We start from the raw sequence: 20,388 nt of genomic DNA on the forward strand, positions 1-20,388 counted from the left end.
TACCTCCACCGATTTCTGCTATACTGATGGCCTTCAGTATTAATCCAATTAAACAGATTGACAGAAGTCCCTAAATAAATTCATGCTGTCTTAAGTTTTCATCATTTTTAAGTCATAGGGAGCTATCCCTGGAGTTGAAAGAGATTGGGTTTTCACTTCTTCGTCTGCTTTTTATTGGGCAGTGCAGGGAGGAAATTTCAGCAATAGTGTAGATGTTACTCTGTTTCCCATGTAAAACATTAATTATAATCCCACATAGTATATCTCTATTGTTGCATACCATGAAATCAAATAATGAATTTCATAAATCAAATGGCAACTGCATATGCATGCAAGGGAAAGAATACCTATGCAAAGAAAACACAAACACAACATACTATATCTGCTCTCTTTTCAAGCAGGATTACCCTACATTACAGACAAGATCAGACTTAATTATTCTGTGTTTTTATACTCTTTTTATTCTTAGCAGCACTTGATGTTGCTGTAGACACTGAAGTGGAAAAAAAATTTGCTTGGTATTTCCTATGAATTTCTATATTGTGATATGTAAATAAGCTACATTCATTAGCACTGAAGCCATAGCTAATAATGCTATCCTTGCAGTGATACCTTCAGTATAAATGTATGAACAAGTTCAGCATGCAGCATTACACTAAAAAAAAAAAAAAAAAAAAATCTACTCGGGAGGTTCTGAGGAACAACTGAGTTTTTAGGAATTACTTGGAGGAGCTGCCTCAATACAGATACCAAACATTTAGACCTTGGCCAAAGATTTTTTTTCCAAATGAACAAATAGGACTTGAAAAGTTATATGGAAAGAAGATACATGATCAGTTTTTGAAAGCCAGGTGCAACTAGTTGTTAGACATACAAAGCTACCTGATAGCCTGCGAAAGCAGAGATGAGAGTCTCTGTTTTACGTGCTGGCAGTCACACCAGGAGTCAACTCTAGAAATAATGCTGAAAAAAACAAATTCTGAAGTATACCAATGGATTTCTATATACTTTTGAATGCTCTGCAGTTCTTAGTGAATTCAACAGTGTGTGATAACACTCATAATAACCACTAATTATTGGTCTGAGGCACACAAAGCCATCATTTCCCTCAGTCAAATTTCTTCTCCACGCTATCAGAAATAATAATTAACCACCAGCGCATGGTTGTATGAAGTCACGACGATCAAAAGTACATTCATTTTTGCAGTAGACCTCTCATGGTTTCATAGGGGGCAAATGTCACCAGAGTGGGCAGGGCAGCTCTGACAGAGTAACTCACTTAAAGTGCAAAACAAAGACAAATGGAGCAATTAATGATTGTTTTGTCAGCTAGGTGACAAACTCATCACGTAACTTTTGTCAGGGGATTGGAAGTTAACATCTTTTGACAGATACTACTTGGATGCTTATTTCAAATAGCCTGAGCTGCCTTTCAAGGAACTGAGGCAAGTGTTATTCCTGCTGTTTCTTTGCGTGCAAGAATCACAGCAGACTCTTTGGGTTTTTTATTTGCAAAGTACAATAACTGAGTAAATTTTTTACTAGCAACTTTCCTACCAAGAAATCTTTCTAAAGGCTGCAGCACTTCAACAACAAAATTGTGCGCTTGGACTTTACTATTAACATTCCTTTCATGCAACAACAAAAATCACATTGCCAGTATGAAGGACTGTTTTCTTATGTAACACAACTAATCGTACATGTCTCCCTTACAGGACTTAAACCAAGTATGAAAACAAGCCATTATATTTAGCCTTGATAAAACTGTTCATTCCTCCTAGAGATTTTTTTTTTTCTTCAATTTCGCTCCTCCTTTTGCTTTAGCTCGAGTAGTTAGAAATATCAGAACCGAAGATCTGTGCAACAGATGGAGCTCGGTTAAGAAGAATGCCTTTGGCTGGTGAAGATCTTTGCCTGGCAGGTGTCAAACCAAGATTAATTTTGCACATACTATGCTTTACTGAGCTTCAGATTTTAGCGAAGTGAGACTACATTCCTTCCTGACCACAAACATATATTAATAGAACAAGCCAGGCAAAGCAAGCTAAAACAGTACTATCATTATGCCAAATCCTCCACTGCTTGGCATTTTATTTATTCATTTACACCCATGCAAGCAAGTAAATAAAATGCAACAGGTTTGTTTTGCGTCTCATTACCGACATTTTGCACAGGTGTAAAAGACTTCACAGAATGCCATAAGCAACATGGACTTAGACCCTTCTGTTCTGGTTTGTTTTTTTCCTCCTTGTGTCAGTGCCTTAAAGACTTATGAACTTTAGTAGACTCTTTGACATTTCAAAATCCACAGGAAAAGACAGGTACTGGTACTAAAATACACTGCTCAGCTACATTTGGTTTCTACGCCTGGCTTGCCAAGTGCAATTCAACAGCCTGAGTCAGAAGGCAGAGCTTTCCACAGGCGTAGGGAAGGAGAGCTTCAGGTGGTGTCATTTGCTTCTCTCCTTTTCCAGACTTGTGGGAGGCTGAGCATCGCAAACAGCCCTCTCAAGTGCTAAGTCACTTGAAGACCTGAAAGAAACTGGTTTGGAATATTACGGCTGGTTTGACAGATCAGTACTGTCCGAAAGTAACTTCAGCTGACGAGTAAGGCAGTCAGTCATTTTAGAAGGTCACAGTCATAGGACTTTTAATTATCTGTAAAGCAAATGTGAGATTGTATTTGTGTGTGGTATACATATATATACACATGCATATATTTTCAAAATCTTAATTAAAAAATATGAAAGTCTTAAGTATCTGCAAGTCAAATTCATCCCCTTTTTTATTTCATTTCCACAAATTCAGATTAGGGAACTGTCACAATGCTCTGTGAGAAAAAGGATGAAAATGGGAGCGTGGGTGAAGTCACTTCATAAACAGAGGTACTAATTCACAGGGCACTTTATACTACCACGGGTTTGATGAGTAGTCCTTTCCCCTCTGAGTCAGCACTGACCTAACATCCCTTGCGATGCGCTCACTGGCGTGGCTTGTGGCTGCCCTGTGACACGGCTTGTACCGTGTGACACCACACACTGACCAGCTGCAGTCATCAGAGATCCCAAGACACTACTGAAAATAATGAGGTGACTCACAGTCACAGCCGTGCACCCGAAGGCTGCAAACCCAATTATTCTGTTACTCACTCAGAGATAGTGTTTTGCCAAAGCAACTGAAGCAAGTTCAAAATCAAACATTTGTATTACTTACGGTATCTGTAGAAGATTTATGCTAGTATTGGTGGGACAATTCATATGAAAAACCTAAACATTTGAAAAAATCTTTTCCTTAAGACATTAATTTTCCTGTCTCATGCATATAGAACAATGTTTTCCCTCATGGTTTTGCAGTCTACTAGCTGCCAGATTTTGATCCAGAACTGAAATTTCAGTCATTTTGGCTTTTGTACATAGCAAATCAGAAATGCAAATGTTTTAACATCAGAAATGAAAAGACTGGAAGATCACACAGACTATGAAAGATTTGTTTTACTTGGTTTGGGATTTTTACACAGCTATACCTAATCTAAGAAACACTGAAACAAAACCAAAAGGCAAAACAAAAAACTAGACAAATTGTTCCATCCCAGAGATGCAGGAATACAAATGATTCTTGTGTCCCTGGGGGAGCCAAAACTGAAATCCTGCTATGAACAAGAGAGAAGGGCTGTTATTTCCTCAACAACTGTTCCTGACATCATAGCTACCTCCTAGAGGTAACAATGGAAAAGCAATCTTAAAAAAGGGTATTTTTTTTTCCTTAAGGAAACATTTTCTTAGTTCTACAAACTCAGAAACAAAGAGATCAGTGGGGTTTTTTTGTAATGCTGAATATTTCAGTGCCAGAACCATAAACATCCACATCATTCTCTTCCTCCCTTCTTCAGATGTTAACTGCTATGCATTGGTTGACTTTATTAAAGAAATCAAACACACCCTGCAATGACCCTTCTAACTGATTTTGGAGACAGGGCTAAGTATTTTCAGCTTCATGTTCAACATGTTACCTAATTTTGTGTGTGTGCTCCTCAGAGAAGCGCTGAACGATCTGGTGATGAGAGGTTAACACATTCTGCAAAAGTGGCCTCAAATTTCCATTTGCAGAAATGTGCCACACCACATCAGCATATGCAAACCTAACTTTGCTGTGTGCAGACCACACAAACAGTGCCCAGCTACCTCACCTGACCTTCCACTTGCACTTCAGTGTGTGTAAATATGCTAATGACAGGCACAGAGGGTTCATGAGCAAGTTTACAAGTTCAAGTGCAGAAGACAGAAGAAAAGTTGGCTGCAATGCTTTGGTTTTCCCTGATTTTGGGAGATCCCAGCTTTCTAAGACTGTTATACAGCCTAGGAGTTGTGTGCTAAAGCCACAAGACTGAGCTATTTAAATATCTTTATTCAGTTCTGTAGATTGAAAGTGAGGGCTTCTTGTCTACACAAAAGAGGTTGACAAGAACATGAGGGTAATGCTATGACTTAGGCTTTTGAAGGCATTCTTTACTAGACATTATTCAGTGACATTTATACTGTATTTGAATCATTTGAGAACTTTAGGTACCACATGAAAACTCCTTGCTCGAGGCATCTTGGAATTTAAAGATCTATGAAGGTTTTTACTTCCAACATTGCCAAGTGAATGGGCACAGTTAAGCTGAAAAGTATGAAGAGCCTCGATGTTTTCAGAAAGCTCTGTGCAGTCAGATTGTGAGACTTGAGAGAAGGATCCCTGGATCACCAGAAGCTACTAGTTCTTTTCAAACAACCCAGATCCAAAGCATTTGACAAAGAGACTCAACAGACCCCTTCTGTACACAAAGCAAGGAAAGTATAAGCAATTTTTAATACTGTTCTTTGTGTCATGCAATTATTTCCACATGCAAGTAGAGAAACTTGGTCAACCAAAGACGCCTGTGTCTGTAAGCATGGCAGGAGCACAACGTTTACAGGGAACAGAAGTATGTTTGGAACAGCTGAACATAAGCTTAATGAAGTAATTCCAAACAACATATAAAGTTGTCTCAGATACACAACTGTAAAAAATTTGTAGTTCTGTAAACCCATGGATTGCTATTTTGAAGACAGTTTCATTAAGAAACACAGCTTGAGAATATCTATGAAATAAAATCAGAGCTACATGCAGGGACAGCAGGAGGCAGCTGAAGCAATCTGCAGCACAGCTCTGGTGCTCATCCATCTCTGACCCTGAGAAATATAATTACTGCATGAATACCCATATTACATCAAAAGAGAACGCCTAGGAAAAGACAAAACACTAGAAAGAGGTGGTGAGAACTGCTCAGGTTTTATGCAACAGTTTGCTCTCTGTGTCCCAACCCGATATACTTTATTAGACTAACAACACAGTTGTGGCTTTGATTTTGAAGTCCACATTTTTCTATGGGAATCATTAAATATGACACACTTGTCCTGTTCAACAGAAAAACAAATCTGACTCTACTTTTTATTCTTCTGAAACCTTAATTTAATTGTGCAACATTTGCTTTAGAAACATTTGAAGATGTTTTAGATATTACCTCATTTGTACACCATCCCAAGCTTTCCAGGAACTCTGAACCAACAGCCTCCTAGCCCTTCGTACATCTGAACTACTGTATTTTGTGGCTTCCACACTGCACTGTCTGGAAACTCCCTGTGAGACTGGCCTTCTGTTAAATACAAACACAGGAGAGACACTGCACTGGAGAGTTTGCAATTGCAGGTGTGGGTTGTGAAAAAGGCTTTGCATTCATTATGTACACAGAGACTGCCATGCTTACGTTCAAATGACTCCAAAGAGCTGGGCCTACACAGGTAAAAAAGGAAAAGCACCACAGAAGCCAACAGCCCAGCAGCTCGTCCATGCTGGACTCATGACCACTGCTTTGAAAGGTGCCCATCTTCAGATGCCAATGGAGTCCTGCCATGCCTCTGCAGCTTTAATCAGAGAACCTAACTGACCACATCCCAGAAATGTAAATAATAAATTGTCCCAAATAATCTCAAGTATGGTATTGAACATACTGGAATTTGGAAATCCAGAGGTACTGATAACCAAAGGGGCCAGTAGCCATTTGAGATACAAAGGCTAAAATATTATGCAGATACATATGCACATATGAGCTTGGGATGAGGCTGGAGCTCTGATCTCACAGCTCTATACAGAGCAGATCCTCCTAAAGCTTTTGAGGAGCTAGAAAAGCCCTGCATAGAGGAGCTCCCATGCATTCAAGATAGAGGTAGTTAAGATTTGCCCTGTTCTGTTTTCAGTCATCCAGTGACCACAGGTAGTTCATGAAGGTATCTAAAAATATCTCCTATCTGTGCTCATTGCGCATGCAGGTGCTGTCATGACAGTTTCTCAAAAATTCATGAAAAGCTACACCAAGAGCAGAGCTGATCCACTGTCAGTGCTTACCAAAGCATCCTCCAGTGTCTGCACCTCAGCTCTATTCTGCCAGTTTCTTCAGGCGGAATTTAAGGCATTGGGTTTAATCTGGAAAAAAACACCTGTGAGTCAAATTCTGATGTCTGCATTTACACAGTGATAGATTTTCCCAGAAAGTTCAAAGCGTGGACTACTTCTGGTTTCCCACTGTTAGCACTGACTTAGCCTATTGTCACTGTCTGCTATCTCCTCCACCTCTCTTCCCTGCCTTGTGCTGCAGCTGCCGGAGGACCCTGGAGCTGGGGCAGGGTGCTACCACCATGTGCCTCCATCACAGAAAGGCAGTTAGTCTGTCTCCTAACCCATGTCAGGCAGGGGCGCAGCTCTCCCACCGGATGGGTAGACTGCTGTGTCAAAGGTATGTTGCAAGTTTTTCCATAACAAAAATCCCTTCCTACTTTTAAATAATGAATTTGGTTTTTTCTTTTTTTCTTCCTTCTCCAGCCTTTTCCCTCATTCCACACCCACTTTTTCAAGCAGGAAGGAGAGTGACAGGGAGAATAATGATTTCCTCAGCTTCTGTTGGAAAAAAAACCACAAAAATTTTCCACCAAGACAGATTTTTTTGGGGCTTTTTTTCTTCAGCGAGGTTCAGAAGCCATTTTTTAATTTAAAATTTCCTAAATCAGTGTCCACTTAATACTGACATTTGATGTGGAAGGTAGCAGACAGCTGGTACCTCTGTTTCATTTAGCACAGAACCCAGCCTCAAGTGTGGCAAGATGTCACCTTGGAGTCTTCTCTTGAACTGTATCTTTGCAAACTGTTTTTCATAGTTTCAGCTGTATAAATCAAATCCCGTAGCCCAGTGTGGATGCACAGCTTGTGATGCTTTCCTTCTGCCAGTTGGCTTTGCACACCCCCGGTGTTAATCCCCACTGCCTGCTCATGTTTGGGAAGGAGGGAGGAAAGCACTGGTGAGCAAGGAAAGGACCGGAGTGGCCAAAAGCCGGGGCAGCCTTCCCATGTACAGAGGGAGCGGGGAGAGACTGGAGTAGCCAATAAAGGAGAAGAAATAGGCACAGAGGCTATTGATTTTCCAATGGTGTTGATGGGCTGGGGTCTGAGCAGGTTTGGGACCCTACAGTCACTCATGGGAATGACGTGCATGTATACATTGCACACTGTCTCCGTTTCTGCTCAGGCATCAGCGTTGTTAAAGGTGTGCTTTGTCTGAGCAGATGGCAAAGCATGATGGCTGCTGGGTTAAGATTTTGCTGCCAAACCAGCCCCTGGCTGTTTTCAAAAATAAAGACTGTTGGCGCTTTTTACCAATGCAAAAATAGTCATCTCTCCAATTCCTTCCTTCAAACTATTATTTTAAGTATTACAGGAGCACATATCTAGCCAGACTATATAATTAACATTACACAATTTTTAATTAACTGCCTACAACAATCTTCCTGCTTTAACTGGTGGTGGTGGTGGAGGGTGGTGGTTTTTTTGAGGCTACTAGGAAAATCTGAATTCCCAACTAGAAATTCACATGGTTCAGAGCAGAGCCTGCACCACTAGGTGCAGAATGCAACCCATTGCTCTGGCTATTCTAGTTCTCCCATGAAAAAAAAAAAAAAAGCTTGTGACACAGGAATGAGTCTAAACTTATCTGCAATAGGAAGTACATAAGGCAGGACTGTACCAGAAAAGACAGTGACAGAAACACATACTTATTTATTTTATTCCTTCAGCAGCTTTCATTTATTTATTTATTTATGGCCAGGAAACTCCTGTAAGGCTTGGCTGTTAACCAACCAGACCCTTTCCAGCAGAGTCTCCAGGGGTGTGCTGTGACCACAAGGCAGCACAGCTTCCTCTGTGTATTCCCCCTTCCAACAGCGTGGCAGGGCTCACCAGCACAGCAAGATGTAACTCAATGCTGCCCTGACCCAGCAGCAGGGTGTTGGCCTCCTAAAACTCAACAACTATCTACAAAACATGATATAAGTGAAAGTCCAGTAACCATCGTTGGCACAAGTAAGTTCCACGCAAACCAACACAAATAACAGCTCTTAGAAACATGATGAGTTCTGGGGACAACCAACCATCACCCTCTTTCCTCTATGACTCTCAGTCTGCTTGCACCTGGAAATAGGAGTAGAAGAAACATCCCAACTGCACACACACACGCAACTTCTCAGCAGACCACCAGCAACTGTTAATCCAGCTGGTGCAGCTGGAACACAGCAACCCTACACCAGCAATAAAGCATCAATGGGTCATATTTTATGGTGTCAGCCCAAACTCAGTATCACAGAGCATGCATCAGCCAAGCCAGCTGTTCTTCCTAGCTTCAGCAAGCCTTGAGCTGTGCTGTGTAGAAGTGCGGCTTTCCACACGGAACATCTCATTAAGTGCAGTGTCTGCCACAGCAACTGCAATAGCACCATGCATTTTTTGTTGTGATAAGCTGTATTTAGAGTGGGAAAGTATTGCTTTGTGAGCTGAAAAGCTGTATTTAGAGCGGGAAAGTATTGCTTTGTGAGCTGAAAAGCAAATGAAACTACGAGCAATAAAGCCCAGAGCTTCAGGCCAAAGGTTTTAATATCTGGTGTCGGTCCCAAATATCTGGTGTCTCCCAAAACAAGGGATAGCTTATGCACACTGCAGACATTCTCTGTCTGGAGCAATACTAACACATTATGTCTTTATTTACACTGCAAATTAAGTGTCCTGCACACCCACCCATACGATGGCCTGAATCTAGATCCACCCTGCTGTTGTTCGTGGGTAGAAATCTAGGTGTGTTGCAGAGCTGATGGATCCTGATATTCTGCAACAACATCAGGCAGAAAAGACATGGGTCATTCCTCACAAGGCTCCAGGGTCCTCCCAGGCTGATTTTAATATCACCTGTGGCAAGGAAAGGGGGGAATGGCAGACAGATCTGTGGCAGAGCTAAAAAATCAGGATTTCTGGAGTCTCCGTCATACACTGTAATTGCAAAATCATGCTTCCTGTCTTCCATGCACACAGCAAATCTTTTTTCTCCCTTCATCCTGGAGGGGATGAGATGATTAGAAAATTCTTTAAGCTTCCCTTACTTCGGTTTCTTCCCTCACTTTGGTTTCTTCCCTCATTTCACAACCTGACTTCAAAAAAAGATAAGGCCACTGAACAGTCTGGACTTTCACTTCCAAATACTTCTTTCAGCATGGAAAGGACCAACCATGGAATAACCAAGCAAGTCACCCTATTATGCAACAAACAGGAAAACTATCTGTGCTGGTATGCTGTGGGTTTCATTCCTCTGAAGGCTGCTTTCCTCCAGGGAATTCCAGTAATTGCAGTAATTGAAGTGTGTTTTGACAAGTTATAACAGCCCAGAAAACCCACCTATGAAATTACATCCTGGTAGCATCTTCCAAAGTAAACTGAAATCTTGATATCACAGCTCATTTGGGAAACTACTACGCCATACCTTTCATTTGTTATGAGAACACAGCTTGAGTTTTTGTTGTAGATAACAGGTGGTGTTATTAGTTACACCTAATGACATGGCTTCATCTTCCCCCACAGCAGGTTTTTGTACCAGCAGGGGTCCCATGGATCATCTCCTGAAACTCTAATGAGAATAAAAACATATAGTCTTAATTTATTTTCATTTTGTCTACTTTCTCTCACTTTAGGTTAATCCCTCACACAGTCATCAAGCTTACCCCTAAGGTTGTCTGTCCATCCCCAGTCAACAAAGTAATCAAAGAAAATCAGAACAAGCTGCCTGCATAGATGCTGGCCTGTGGGGAAGACAGGCAGAGTACAGTGGTAGAGTGCAAGGACCAGGCAATGCTATCGAGAAAGCCTTCTTACTACTAAAACTAGCAGTGTCTGTAAGCCCCAGCCACGTGCTACCTGCCAGGCACAGCACGCAGTTCCCATCACTTAGGTTTTCTTGGTTTATTCCACTGCTCCACAAGCCTACTGGTCTCACACTGCCTTTTGCTTGCCACTGCCATAGAGAGAAAATATTTGGCTGGGTGGGAAGCTCTTACATACAAACAATTTAGGATTCAGAAGGCAGAAGCTTTAAAATGCTAGAGGTTAGAACGTTCTAGAAAGTGAGCCACTAGAAGTATGGATGTACCAACTCCATTCTGGCTCCTGGGCTCAGCTGCAGCCCAGCTGAGTTAGCACATACTGGAGGTTATCTACCAGGAAGACAAAGGCGAAGGAGGCAGAGAAAAGGAAGGAAGTCCCAGACCGAAATACTTCATTTTCCCTTATTTTTCTTCCTGAACATCCCAAAACAGAAAGCAGACAGATTTTTTGCAGAAGTGACCAGGATTTATTAAAGACAGGATATTGATATGAAACATTCATGACCCTCAGCTTAGTCGTATTTCTCTTGGATGGGGTAATGAAGTAAATTTATTACATATCAGTGCCAAGAAGCTCATAATAAAAATACAGATTATAGTTTTCAGATTCATCAACTCAAACCAGATATTTTTGAAAAAACACTCCAGCAGGAAGAATGTAAGTCCCAAGATACTTGGGCTACCAAAGCAGCATATGAAATACATATTTTATCCAACAATAGGATACAATGTAAATTATTTGATTTAAAAACCCTGACACAAAGGCAAGTCTGTGAAGACCTAAGAAAGAGACCTCTCATCATGTTATCCCAGGTGTGGGACGTGCAGAGGAAGAAAGATATCTATGTTTGACATAAACAAAGCAAGCAGAAATTTTATTGCATTGTGAGTTGTTGATTTTACGAGACTTGAAATAAAATAATAAAGCACAGATAAAGCAAGATAGAGAAATACAGCAACTTCTTGGGAAGCCAGACTTCGGCAAAGGTTCAGACAGACCACAGGCACAGCAAACCTTCACATCAATTCTACCCTGATCATTTGGTCCCCTTTTCCATTTCTGACCTTCATTTCTTTCTTTACTGGGACATACCCAGTGGAGAATCAGCCAAGGAGGACCCATGAATATTTCATTCTTCTTCTGCCACACTCCTGCAAAAAGGAAAGATCTGTCTTCAAAACATCTGCATGGTCTGCACGGCTTTGGGAAGACCTAACACATCAGCATGCTGTGAAAGAAGGAACTTGCATGTCCCTAGGTACAACTGAAGGCATCGTCACTACCGAAAGTTTCCATAAATCAGAGTGTAATGACCAATTCTTTAACAACTCATCTCTCCTCATTTCCAAACATACTACCAAAGGGGAAAAACTTACTTTGATTTTAGTGCCAAGGATTTCCAGGGTTTCCGATTCCTCACTTTTCCCAGCCCATAGTCAGGAAAAACAAAGAAAAAAAAATCCCCCCAAAATCCCCAAAGCCCCAAAGCAAAGAAAAACAAAATAAAACAAACAAGTAAGCACCATAGTGTTTCGAATTGCCTTCCAAAATACAAAAAAAAAAAAAAAAAACCAACAGAAAAGCATTTAATATTGCTTTAGTTTGGGGAAATTACTAATCATGAGAACTCTAGTGTATGTCTGTGTTTAATAGAGAATGTAATGGAAAAAAAATAATAGAGCATTAGTGACCATCCAAGAAAGATTTCATGAAAAACAGGGTGGAAGGGAGTTTGTTTGGATAGAATGTTTCCCCAGAAGCATCTCTATTCCAAACATTACAGCACAGGTCAAATGGAGGGGAGCCAGAAAGTGAAACACTTTAAAAATAGCCCTTAGAAAGGAAAGTGAAAGTGGCCAATCAAGTTCCACCTTTCATGACCATGAAATGCAAATTCTGTGATGAAAACCAAATTTGGGTTCTGGTACCATTACTGAGTGTCAGTAAACACTGCAACCTATGCATGGAAAGTTCAACAGAAAATTATAGGTCCAGCTTCTAAAATCCTTCCAGCCTTAGCAATTCAAGCTGGTACTACTGCTTGTAAGTAAGCTTACATTAAAATATTTCAGTTTGGAACTTACAGTTTAAAATACTGTGAACTGTCTCCGTCCTTTGTTGTAGCCCTTCCAAGCCACCTCCCTGCAGATACAGAAGTTCAGCAAAGCTCTCCTATGAGACCGGCTGCCACTGTGAGCAGAAAGACTGCATGGGGCAACTGCCTTGGTAATATTTTATGGCCCTAAGATTAGTCTTGCCAGCCTGTTTCACACTTTGCAATACTCACTTTACTTCTAGATGTTCCTTCCAAATGAAGGAAAGGAACCTTTTTAGTGTTTGTTAAGGCTCAGACTTTGCATCCTGATGCTCATGGAGGTTAATTTCTCCTTTATAGCATTTCTCTGAGCCTCAAGGCTGAAGATGCTGAGGGAAGAGAGAAGGATGGTGATGAGCATTACAACAATGGAAAGCAGTCACATCGTTGCTAGTAGATTCTCACAGACAATCCTCACAGTCCCCCTCAAAGCCTCTCAAATTGTCAAGATTGCAAAATGCCTGTAAGGCAATTTTTCTCTCTTCTCCACCTGCTCTTTCAGAAAGAGATGTGCACCATTAAACAAGGAATCAGAGGGTTAAGCATTAAATTACCTGAAAGACAGAGTACTTGAGGCCCAAACAAGCTAAATGTCTTAGTCAAAGGAAAGGCAATTCCAAACTTTTTGCCAAGTGTCATTGAGAAAGAAGTGATCTTACCCGAGGATGAAATGACCAGCAGCTTGCAGCACTGAAGCAAAAAGTACAAGCTTTGGGAGAAAAATCTGACGCATTCTCAGAGGTTGTTGACAAGAGCTTTGAAAAGCTAATCTCTCCTGAGGCTCATGAGGCTAAAGGGAAAACCTCTGAGAAGGCAGGGGAGGTGGCATCTATCTACTCTGACATGTCATCTTGTGGGAACAGCCATAGCCTGATAAGAGTAGCAAAGGAGAAAAACTGAGAAAAGACAAGTTCTGTATTTTGGAATTGACCCAGAGTGGGAGATCTGCTGCAGTGCTGCAAGCTGAGTACTTCAGACCTCAGCAGCAAGCACACTCTGCATTTCTTAAGAGGAACAGGCAAACATAAAAAATGCTCCAGGACAAAGATGCTGATGAAAGGTATTGTACTATGTGCTTAAAAAGAGAAAACTGCTCCAAACAGCTAAGGGCTCCACAGAAGTCTGAACAAATGAAAACTGGGAAGTGCAAACTTGCAAAATGTCAGACTGGATTTTCATGTGATCTTCACACACCTTCCTGAAGGCTGAGGCTCCCTCTAAGCTATGCATGGGGCAAGTGAGACTTATGAGAGCATGATTCACAATAGCTAGCAGACTGAACAAGAAACAAAGAAATGAGAAATGCCAGGCCATACTCCCCTCAATAACGTGAGAGTCTAACACAGGGCCACAAGGAGGTACGTCTCCATTCATGGTTCTCAGCCGAGAATCCTCTTCCAGAGCTGGATTAATCCATCATTTCAAAAGCAAGTGTCACAGTCCTCGCAATGAGATCTGAGGACTAGTGCTGCCACTGAGCCACTTTGTCCAACATCCCTAGGCACCCACAATTCATTTCTTAGGAGGTTTGAATCCACACGTCTTGGTTCCCAGAAGACTGCTCTAACCTCTTTGTCCTTCTTAGTGAAATTGTTCTTCCAGCTGCCCTCAGGCAGTAAAAGCATGTAGGGCTTTCTAGCCTCCTGCTTTGGTGCTCACAACCAGCGGTTGCTCAAGGGTCTGCAAAGGACTGGTGAAACACTTCGCCTGAGCTGCAGAAGGAGATGAGTCTTGAGCAGGGTGCAGCAGAACTTCCTGTCCCAGCGCAGCCAGCGGAAGCCAGGGAGGAAATGGGAAAATTGAGTTAACTGAGGAAGCAGTCCTGGCCAGGAATGTCTTTGGTTTCTAAACTGCCTGATTTGAAAAGAAAAGGAAAGAAAGAAGAAAAAAAAGAGAAGAAAAAAAAAGGGGGGGAGAGGCGGGGGGGGGGGGGGCTGTGTTAGAAGAAGCTCAGTCAACCAACTAGTCAGTCATTTTCAGATCTAATATTTCCATAAGTGCTTGGCAGTGTTTTCTACATAAGGGATGTCTACTACTGAGGAAAGATTTCTTAGATGGCAGAGAATTCCCCTTGATGACAAACTCTCCTCAGACATATTCCAGTCTGGGCAATTTCCCTTTGGAAGCCCTCACAACTTGTTAATTTGTTCAAGCATTCTGAGTCTTCTTAAAAGAAAAGCCAGTTGGCTATCAGTTGCATTTCCAAACCAAATACACTGCAAAAGACAGCGCTGAAGTGTAGGAAAATTGCTAAATTTAAGACACCAGGAGCATACTATGTACCTGACCTAAATACATCTTCACAGAAAACATTTACACAAGTCCTTGATGTGTCCCAAACAGGTCTACAAACAAGGTGTGTTTAAGAACAATTTTGTCTGTTACTGAAATTCAGCCTCATCTGAATTATAATTTGGCAGCTGAAAGCTGGCAGTTCTTACACAGGAAAGTATATAGCTGTAAGTAAAGAGAAATACTGCGGTATTTTATATTCTGATAACCTAAACTCCCCCTGAAATTTTAAAATATAAATAATTTGAGATTTGGCCATGGTTTTGAATTTAGACATCTTTTCTTACAGAAAATGTTGTGGGCTTTTAGTCAGCCCCGTGAGCTCAGTAGAGATTTACAAGATAAGGAGTTCATGATCTGTCTCTGCAAGAAGGCAGCAGTATATTCCACTTATTAAAGTTATTAAAGCATATATGAATATCACAGCAGTTATGTGATCATCTGTTCTGCTGCTTGAAGGACTACATTCTTTGAGATCACCTTCTGTACTTTGCGAGTTAATCAAATTGGCCTTGCAGGTTTGCTGAAAATCTGGAAGGCTTTGCCAAGAAACTAGAAGCTGTTCTCCCCAGTCCACGTCTTCCCTCTGATTCTTCATCACAGCCAGCCAGCTGCCATACAAGTCACGTGATGCACATATGAACACAATGCGCCTGAGTCCGAACTGGAGATCAGGGCACATCCAAACTCTGATTATTAATCCCAGATCAGACCATACCCCCACAAAGGGATGTACAGGCCAGCCAGCACACAAGTAGGATTATGAAGCCTAATGACACAAAGGCAAATTTTAATTATGGCACATAAGCATCTCTATTGTGCAACAAAGTCTAAAAATATCTACTCATTTATTCCCAAACTTCACAAAGTGGTTACAATGCCAGTAACAGAGGATCTGTAATCACAGCGTTTGGTGGCTTTGTCTTATTTTTTCTTTATTGGTTATGCTGGCAAATCACGTATGAGAACCGATGATGAATATTCCTCACACTGGAGAATGCTCTAATGCTTTCTTATAAAGAGATCTAAATTATGCAGTTTCTCTTTCTTTTTTTTTCCCCTGTTGTTGAAGTTTTTTTAGCTTTGAAATGGGAAGTGAAGTGCTCAGCAGCAGCAAAGTGCTACTTTAATATCACCCATGCAACAATTACCTCTGCAATAACCTTCATTATATTAAATTACATGCTATCCTTCCCCAGCTCAGTGTGAAGATTAGCTGGAGAATAAAACAAGGAAAAAACCCAACCCACTGAGAAGCCATTGTGCAATACTATGCCTGCACAACAAAGGTGAATACAATTCCTGCAGGGAAACTAAGTATCACTTAAGAACTACCTGCCCTTGTTTGAAGTCTTAAATAAAGCCTAAGGGAAGACCCTCACCTACTCCAATGTTCATTTCACTGTAATGATGCAGTGCTATTGCTGAACATGCATACATATTACTATGTAATTCAAGAGTGTTGCAATACGCAGTAACAAGGGGTTAAATAGTGAAGACAAATTTTGCTTTCAGCATTTTCTTAATTTTTAATAATTTTCTTAGTAACCCAAATATTCTCATGAGGTCTCTTTCAGCACAGAGCAGAGGTTTGTATATTCCATTGCTTTCTCTGAATAACCAGAACTAGTTTCTTTCTTTCTATTCCATTCTAAATGTGTCTGTACATGCCAGCTTTTTTTAAAAAAACATATTTACCTATTGACAATCTGAGGTTTTAAAGTGAAATTTATTCTGAAAAGTGGCTTATCAAAATGACATTAAAATCATGCACCTTTTATGTCTCAGTGACTTCCAGATAAAATTAGCTCCATTTACGAAGTATAAGCTTGGGGAAATTTTTTGGTGGTGGCTTCTCCTAACTCTTGGCCTTATTTACTGCCCAGGAGCTGAAAACTCAGCTGTACTCTTTTTGATTCGGTCATTAATACTGGTAGTAACAACTATGCAGGACAAGACGTGCATTCAAGAGAACAGGGCAGTGTAAGTAAAGGCAGGATGTAGTAACTCAGAAAAGTTAATTACCTGACACTGAACAGAAAACTGTTCATAGCTATGTGAAAAAATCAGGATTCTGAAAGAAAGAAACAAAAGAGGAACTACCGAGTTTCAAGACCTTGTAGGCAAGGCACATTCCTTGTTGATGGGTAACTTTGTAGCAAGGACATGAGCGCCCACAGCACCACCAGAAGTAGAGGGAGACTGTCAACATGCTCTGATGGAGCTCAGTAGAAGGATGAGGAATTCTGCTCCAGGATCTGCGGCCCCAGAGCACAGCTTGAATACTGAATGACACATCTCCTCCATGTCCTCGGACAGAGAAGGTCGGGTGGAGGCTCACACCTTAGGGCTCTCCAGCGGGGACCCTGTCCGTGGAACCGTCCTGCCCCACGCCAGGCTGTGTGCTGCTGGAGCCCTGGGCTTGGATCATCTATACGGTTATAACTTGGTGAAGTCCCGGCTAAGTTGGACCGGTAATGATGATCATGTGTATAACCAATAAGTTCACTGGAAAGAATGTGGAAGTGCTTATGCTCTTTGACATATATTTATGCTGTGAAGCAAGCACCAGCTGCTCAAGTCTCAATAGACAGAGGGTATTGCCAACTCTGTCCCAGTCTGGATCTCTGAAAGTGGTCATAGCTTTCTCTCTTCAGCCTTTAGAGATCTTGCTGGAAATTGGGGGAACTGGTTGAGAAAGAAAAGGATACCACAAGCAACAAGACAATGATCGATGTCCCTGAACTCATGCTCCTGGAATTAAAATGTTGCTATTGCTAACACCTTTGGCAGCAATGAGATCCACCACAGGAAGCCTCACTGATGTTTAACAGCTCTCTGTCAGCTTCTTGTGAATTGCCCCTTCTACTCTGCAAGTTCACAAATTTATTTTTACCTCCTGAAAGTGAAGAGCTAAAAGAGATACTCCATTCTGAAAGCATAATTTTGGAAGTTTGAGAACTTCTACGTCTCCAGAGAAAAAATGAATAAGCATTTACTTGAATTTCTTGTCAAGCATCACCGAGATAATGTCCATTGGGGTCTGCACTGTGGATTTTTGGTAAGAGTGAGAATACGGTATCATATTTATGGTCCAGAGTTCCAAAGCATTCATAGGACCTGATGTCTTCTAATTACCATGTCTCAAACTATATATCAACTATATTCCCAAAAATATTCTGGAAACATCAACGATCAAATCCTCTGCTGGGGGGCTGGTGGGTTAAGAAGGACATCCTGCTGTGGGAGTTTTAACTCATCTGTCAACTGGGAGGACATGAACCAGCACGAAATCTTTTGTGTATATCTGCTGTTAAAATAAGGAATGGGTGCACTGAAGCCAGCACTCAGCCGCTCCTCACATGGCACGTGCTCCTGCCTCCAACGATCTTGGTGGGCCTTTGTCCTCCCTGCTGTTTATTGATGTCTTTCCTGTGCTCAGGAGGCCAAAACTAGCCACAGTATCTAGATGTGCCCTGTTAACTGTGGAGGGAGATAATCAGCTCCCTCGATCTACTGGCTCTGCTCCTCTTAAAAAGAGTCCAGGATGGTGTCAGCCCCCTTTGCTGTCGGGGCACAGCACCAGCTCATGTTTGGTTGCTGTCTATCACATTCCTACGTTCCCTTCCAGCACAGCTGTTCCCCACAATCAGCCCCCAGCCTGTATTGCTTCTTTCCCAGCTGCAAGACTTCACATTCATCCCTAATGAATTTCCTAAGGTTGCTGTTGACCCATGTCTCTAGTCTGTCCAGGTCCCTCTGAATGGCAACCTTGTGCTTTAGCATACTGACTGGTTCCCCCAGTTTGACGTCATCTGTCAACCTGGTGAACGTGCACTTGGTCTCCTCCCCCAGGTCACTGATGTTAAACAGGGCATGTCCCAGTACAGACCCTGTGCTCCTCCACTTGTCACGGGCCTCCAAGTTGAGTATGAACCATTAACCACTGAAAGAGTCTATCCCACCCTCAAACCACCACAGAACAACAAGAGATTGCATCACTTGTGCAAAAATGACTGTTTTCACAACAGTAATATCCCAAACTGCTTTGTGGGCTACAGTAAGTTTCAAGACATCATTTTAAAAGTATGTTCTTAGCTTATTTGAAACTGAGTCTGTGAACACTAAAAAGCCACCATCTGTGCAGAGAACATACAATCTTCTTGAAAAGATTATTTGTCCTCATACTTCCCATTTGGTAATAATTTTTTGTATTTAGTACCGATCACCATGTCAGCAACACTCACTGAAAACAAAGAAACAGAAAGACAGATGCAAGCCACCCTTGAGCACAGGTGCTTACCATACATACCTTAACAGGCTGCTTATAAGTAAAAAAGGAATAAGGAAAAAATCAGCTTTTTTCTTCACTCTACAATTCGCTAAACTCGTAGACACAGGATGTTCTAGAGGCTGAAGTAAAATTGGGCTCAAAACAGATTAGACAAATTCAGAGGATAAACAGTCTCCAGTGACTACAAACCACAGTGATCCAAATGCAGCCTTTGGACATGCTGAGGACCTATACATCTCCACCAGTATCTCCTACCAGTCTCTTTCAGACAAGCAACACTGCGCTAGGTAGCCTCTTTTTCCAAGCCAATCCACAGCTTCTGTCAGACTTCCCTATCAAAGAGAAATACTTAAAATAAGCGCCTCCCATAAAAAAAAAAAAAAGCAGCCAAATTTCCCATCAGCTGCCCCAGAATTTCCCCTTAAGCTCTAGCAGAAAGATCCCACCATATTGTCTCAGTTGACACAGTGCTCCAGGCTAGTGCTAAATACCCCTACTAAGCTTTCAGCTGATATGAGGCACTGTGACACAAGAAACTAATCAATCCAGAGATGCAAGCTGGATCATCTGAATTCCCAGACTAATAATAAGAATGCTTGCAGAACTTCTAGAAATGGGTTGTCTCTATTAACAGGTTAAGTCAGCATCTTCTAACAGACAGTATCCAGTCCTCAAAAAAACACAAAACTCCAGGCTAACCTGGAGAGAAAATGTGTCATTTGCTTCAGATAGTCTTCTTCCCACTCTTTCTCCAGTTCTTTCTTATGCCGCCTACAAAACTTCAGCAATATTCAGAACATGGAGGTTCTGAGTTCAGTGCATACCATCTTGCTGACAAATGTCACTTCATAATTCACTGTGGACCACAGTGGTTGGCTGGTTTGTTTGCTAAGTAATTGCAGTGGTGTAAATAAAGCCTGGGATTCCTGAGAGGTCCAGCAGATTAAGATCTCCGTTGGCTGGCCTGAAAGATAAGTAATTTCTTTTTCCATAATAGAAGAAGGAATTGTTTCCTGCTAATTAGGTAAGAGGCAATGAAATGTGTGATGTGCTAATTGGGCAGCTTGGAATGCATAGAGAAGGTGGGGAAGATGATGTGATACAGGATGATGAGAGTATTTGGGTATGATATTATGAGATAAAAAGGTTGGATAAGATATTTGTAAGGTCATTGTACACTGATTATATTCAAAATTCCAAAGCAAGGTAAATGTAATAAAAGCAGGGTTCATATAATAAAAATTAAACCTGATCATCTGATTTATATGGTTTATAAAAGGCCATGTATGTGGAGTTTCCTCTTTAGCTCAAAACCCCAGGATGACCAAAACATAAGTGATCTCAAAGTGCTGGTGGAGTTACACATTTTGAGAGTACCTCTTCGATTTTAGTTCATAAAGAAAGTTTCTGGTTACACAAACTAGTAACTTCTCTTTAA

General features: G+C 41.3%; 1 protein-coding gene across 5 annotated transcripts in view; it reads right to left on the minus strand.

Moving 5' to 3' along the window:
- CRADD (CASP2 and RIPK1 domain containing adaptor with death domain) overlaps positions 1 to 20,388 on the minus strand; it is an 89,954-nt gene that overhangs the window by 11,733 nt on the left and 57,833 nt on the right. The window contains exons 3-5 of one of the 5 annotated variants that reach the window (XR_008822039.1): positions 11,334 to 11,420; positions 9,872 to 10,015; positions 8,926 to 9,449 (exon numbers count right to left, since the gene is read on the minus strand). The exons of 1 other annotated variant lie outside the window; for it this stretch is intronic. Coding sequence is in view for 3 of the 4 variants with exons in the window: in XM_056340054.1 (XP_056196029.1) it covers positions 11,334 to 11,420 (87 nt within the window). In the remaining variant the exon portion in view is untranslated. Of the gene's footprint in view, positions 1 to 8,925; positions 9,450 to 9,871; positions 10,016 to 11,333; positions 11,421 to 20,388 lie in introns of those variants that run through there. 3 more of the 5 variants (XM_056340056.1, XM_056340054.1, XM_056340057.1) reach the window with 3 other exon arrangements.

The sequence above is a fragment of the Falco biarmicus genome, chromosome 5 (genome assembly GCF_023638135.1).
Source record: "Falco biarmicus isolate bFalBia1 chromosome 5, bFalBia1.pri, whole genome shotgun sequence".
In the NCBI taxonomy this organism is placed as follows: Eukaryota; Metazoa; Chordata; class Aves; order Falconiformes; family Falconidae; genus Falco; species Falco biarmicus.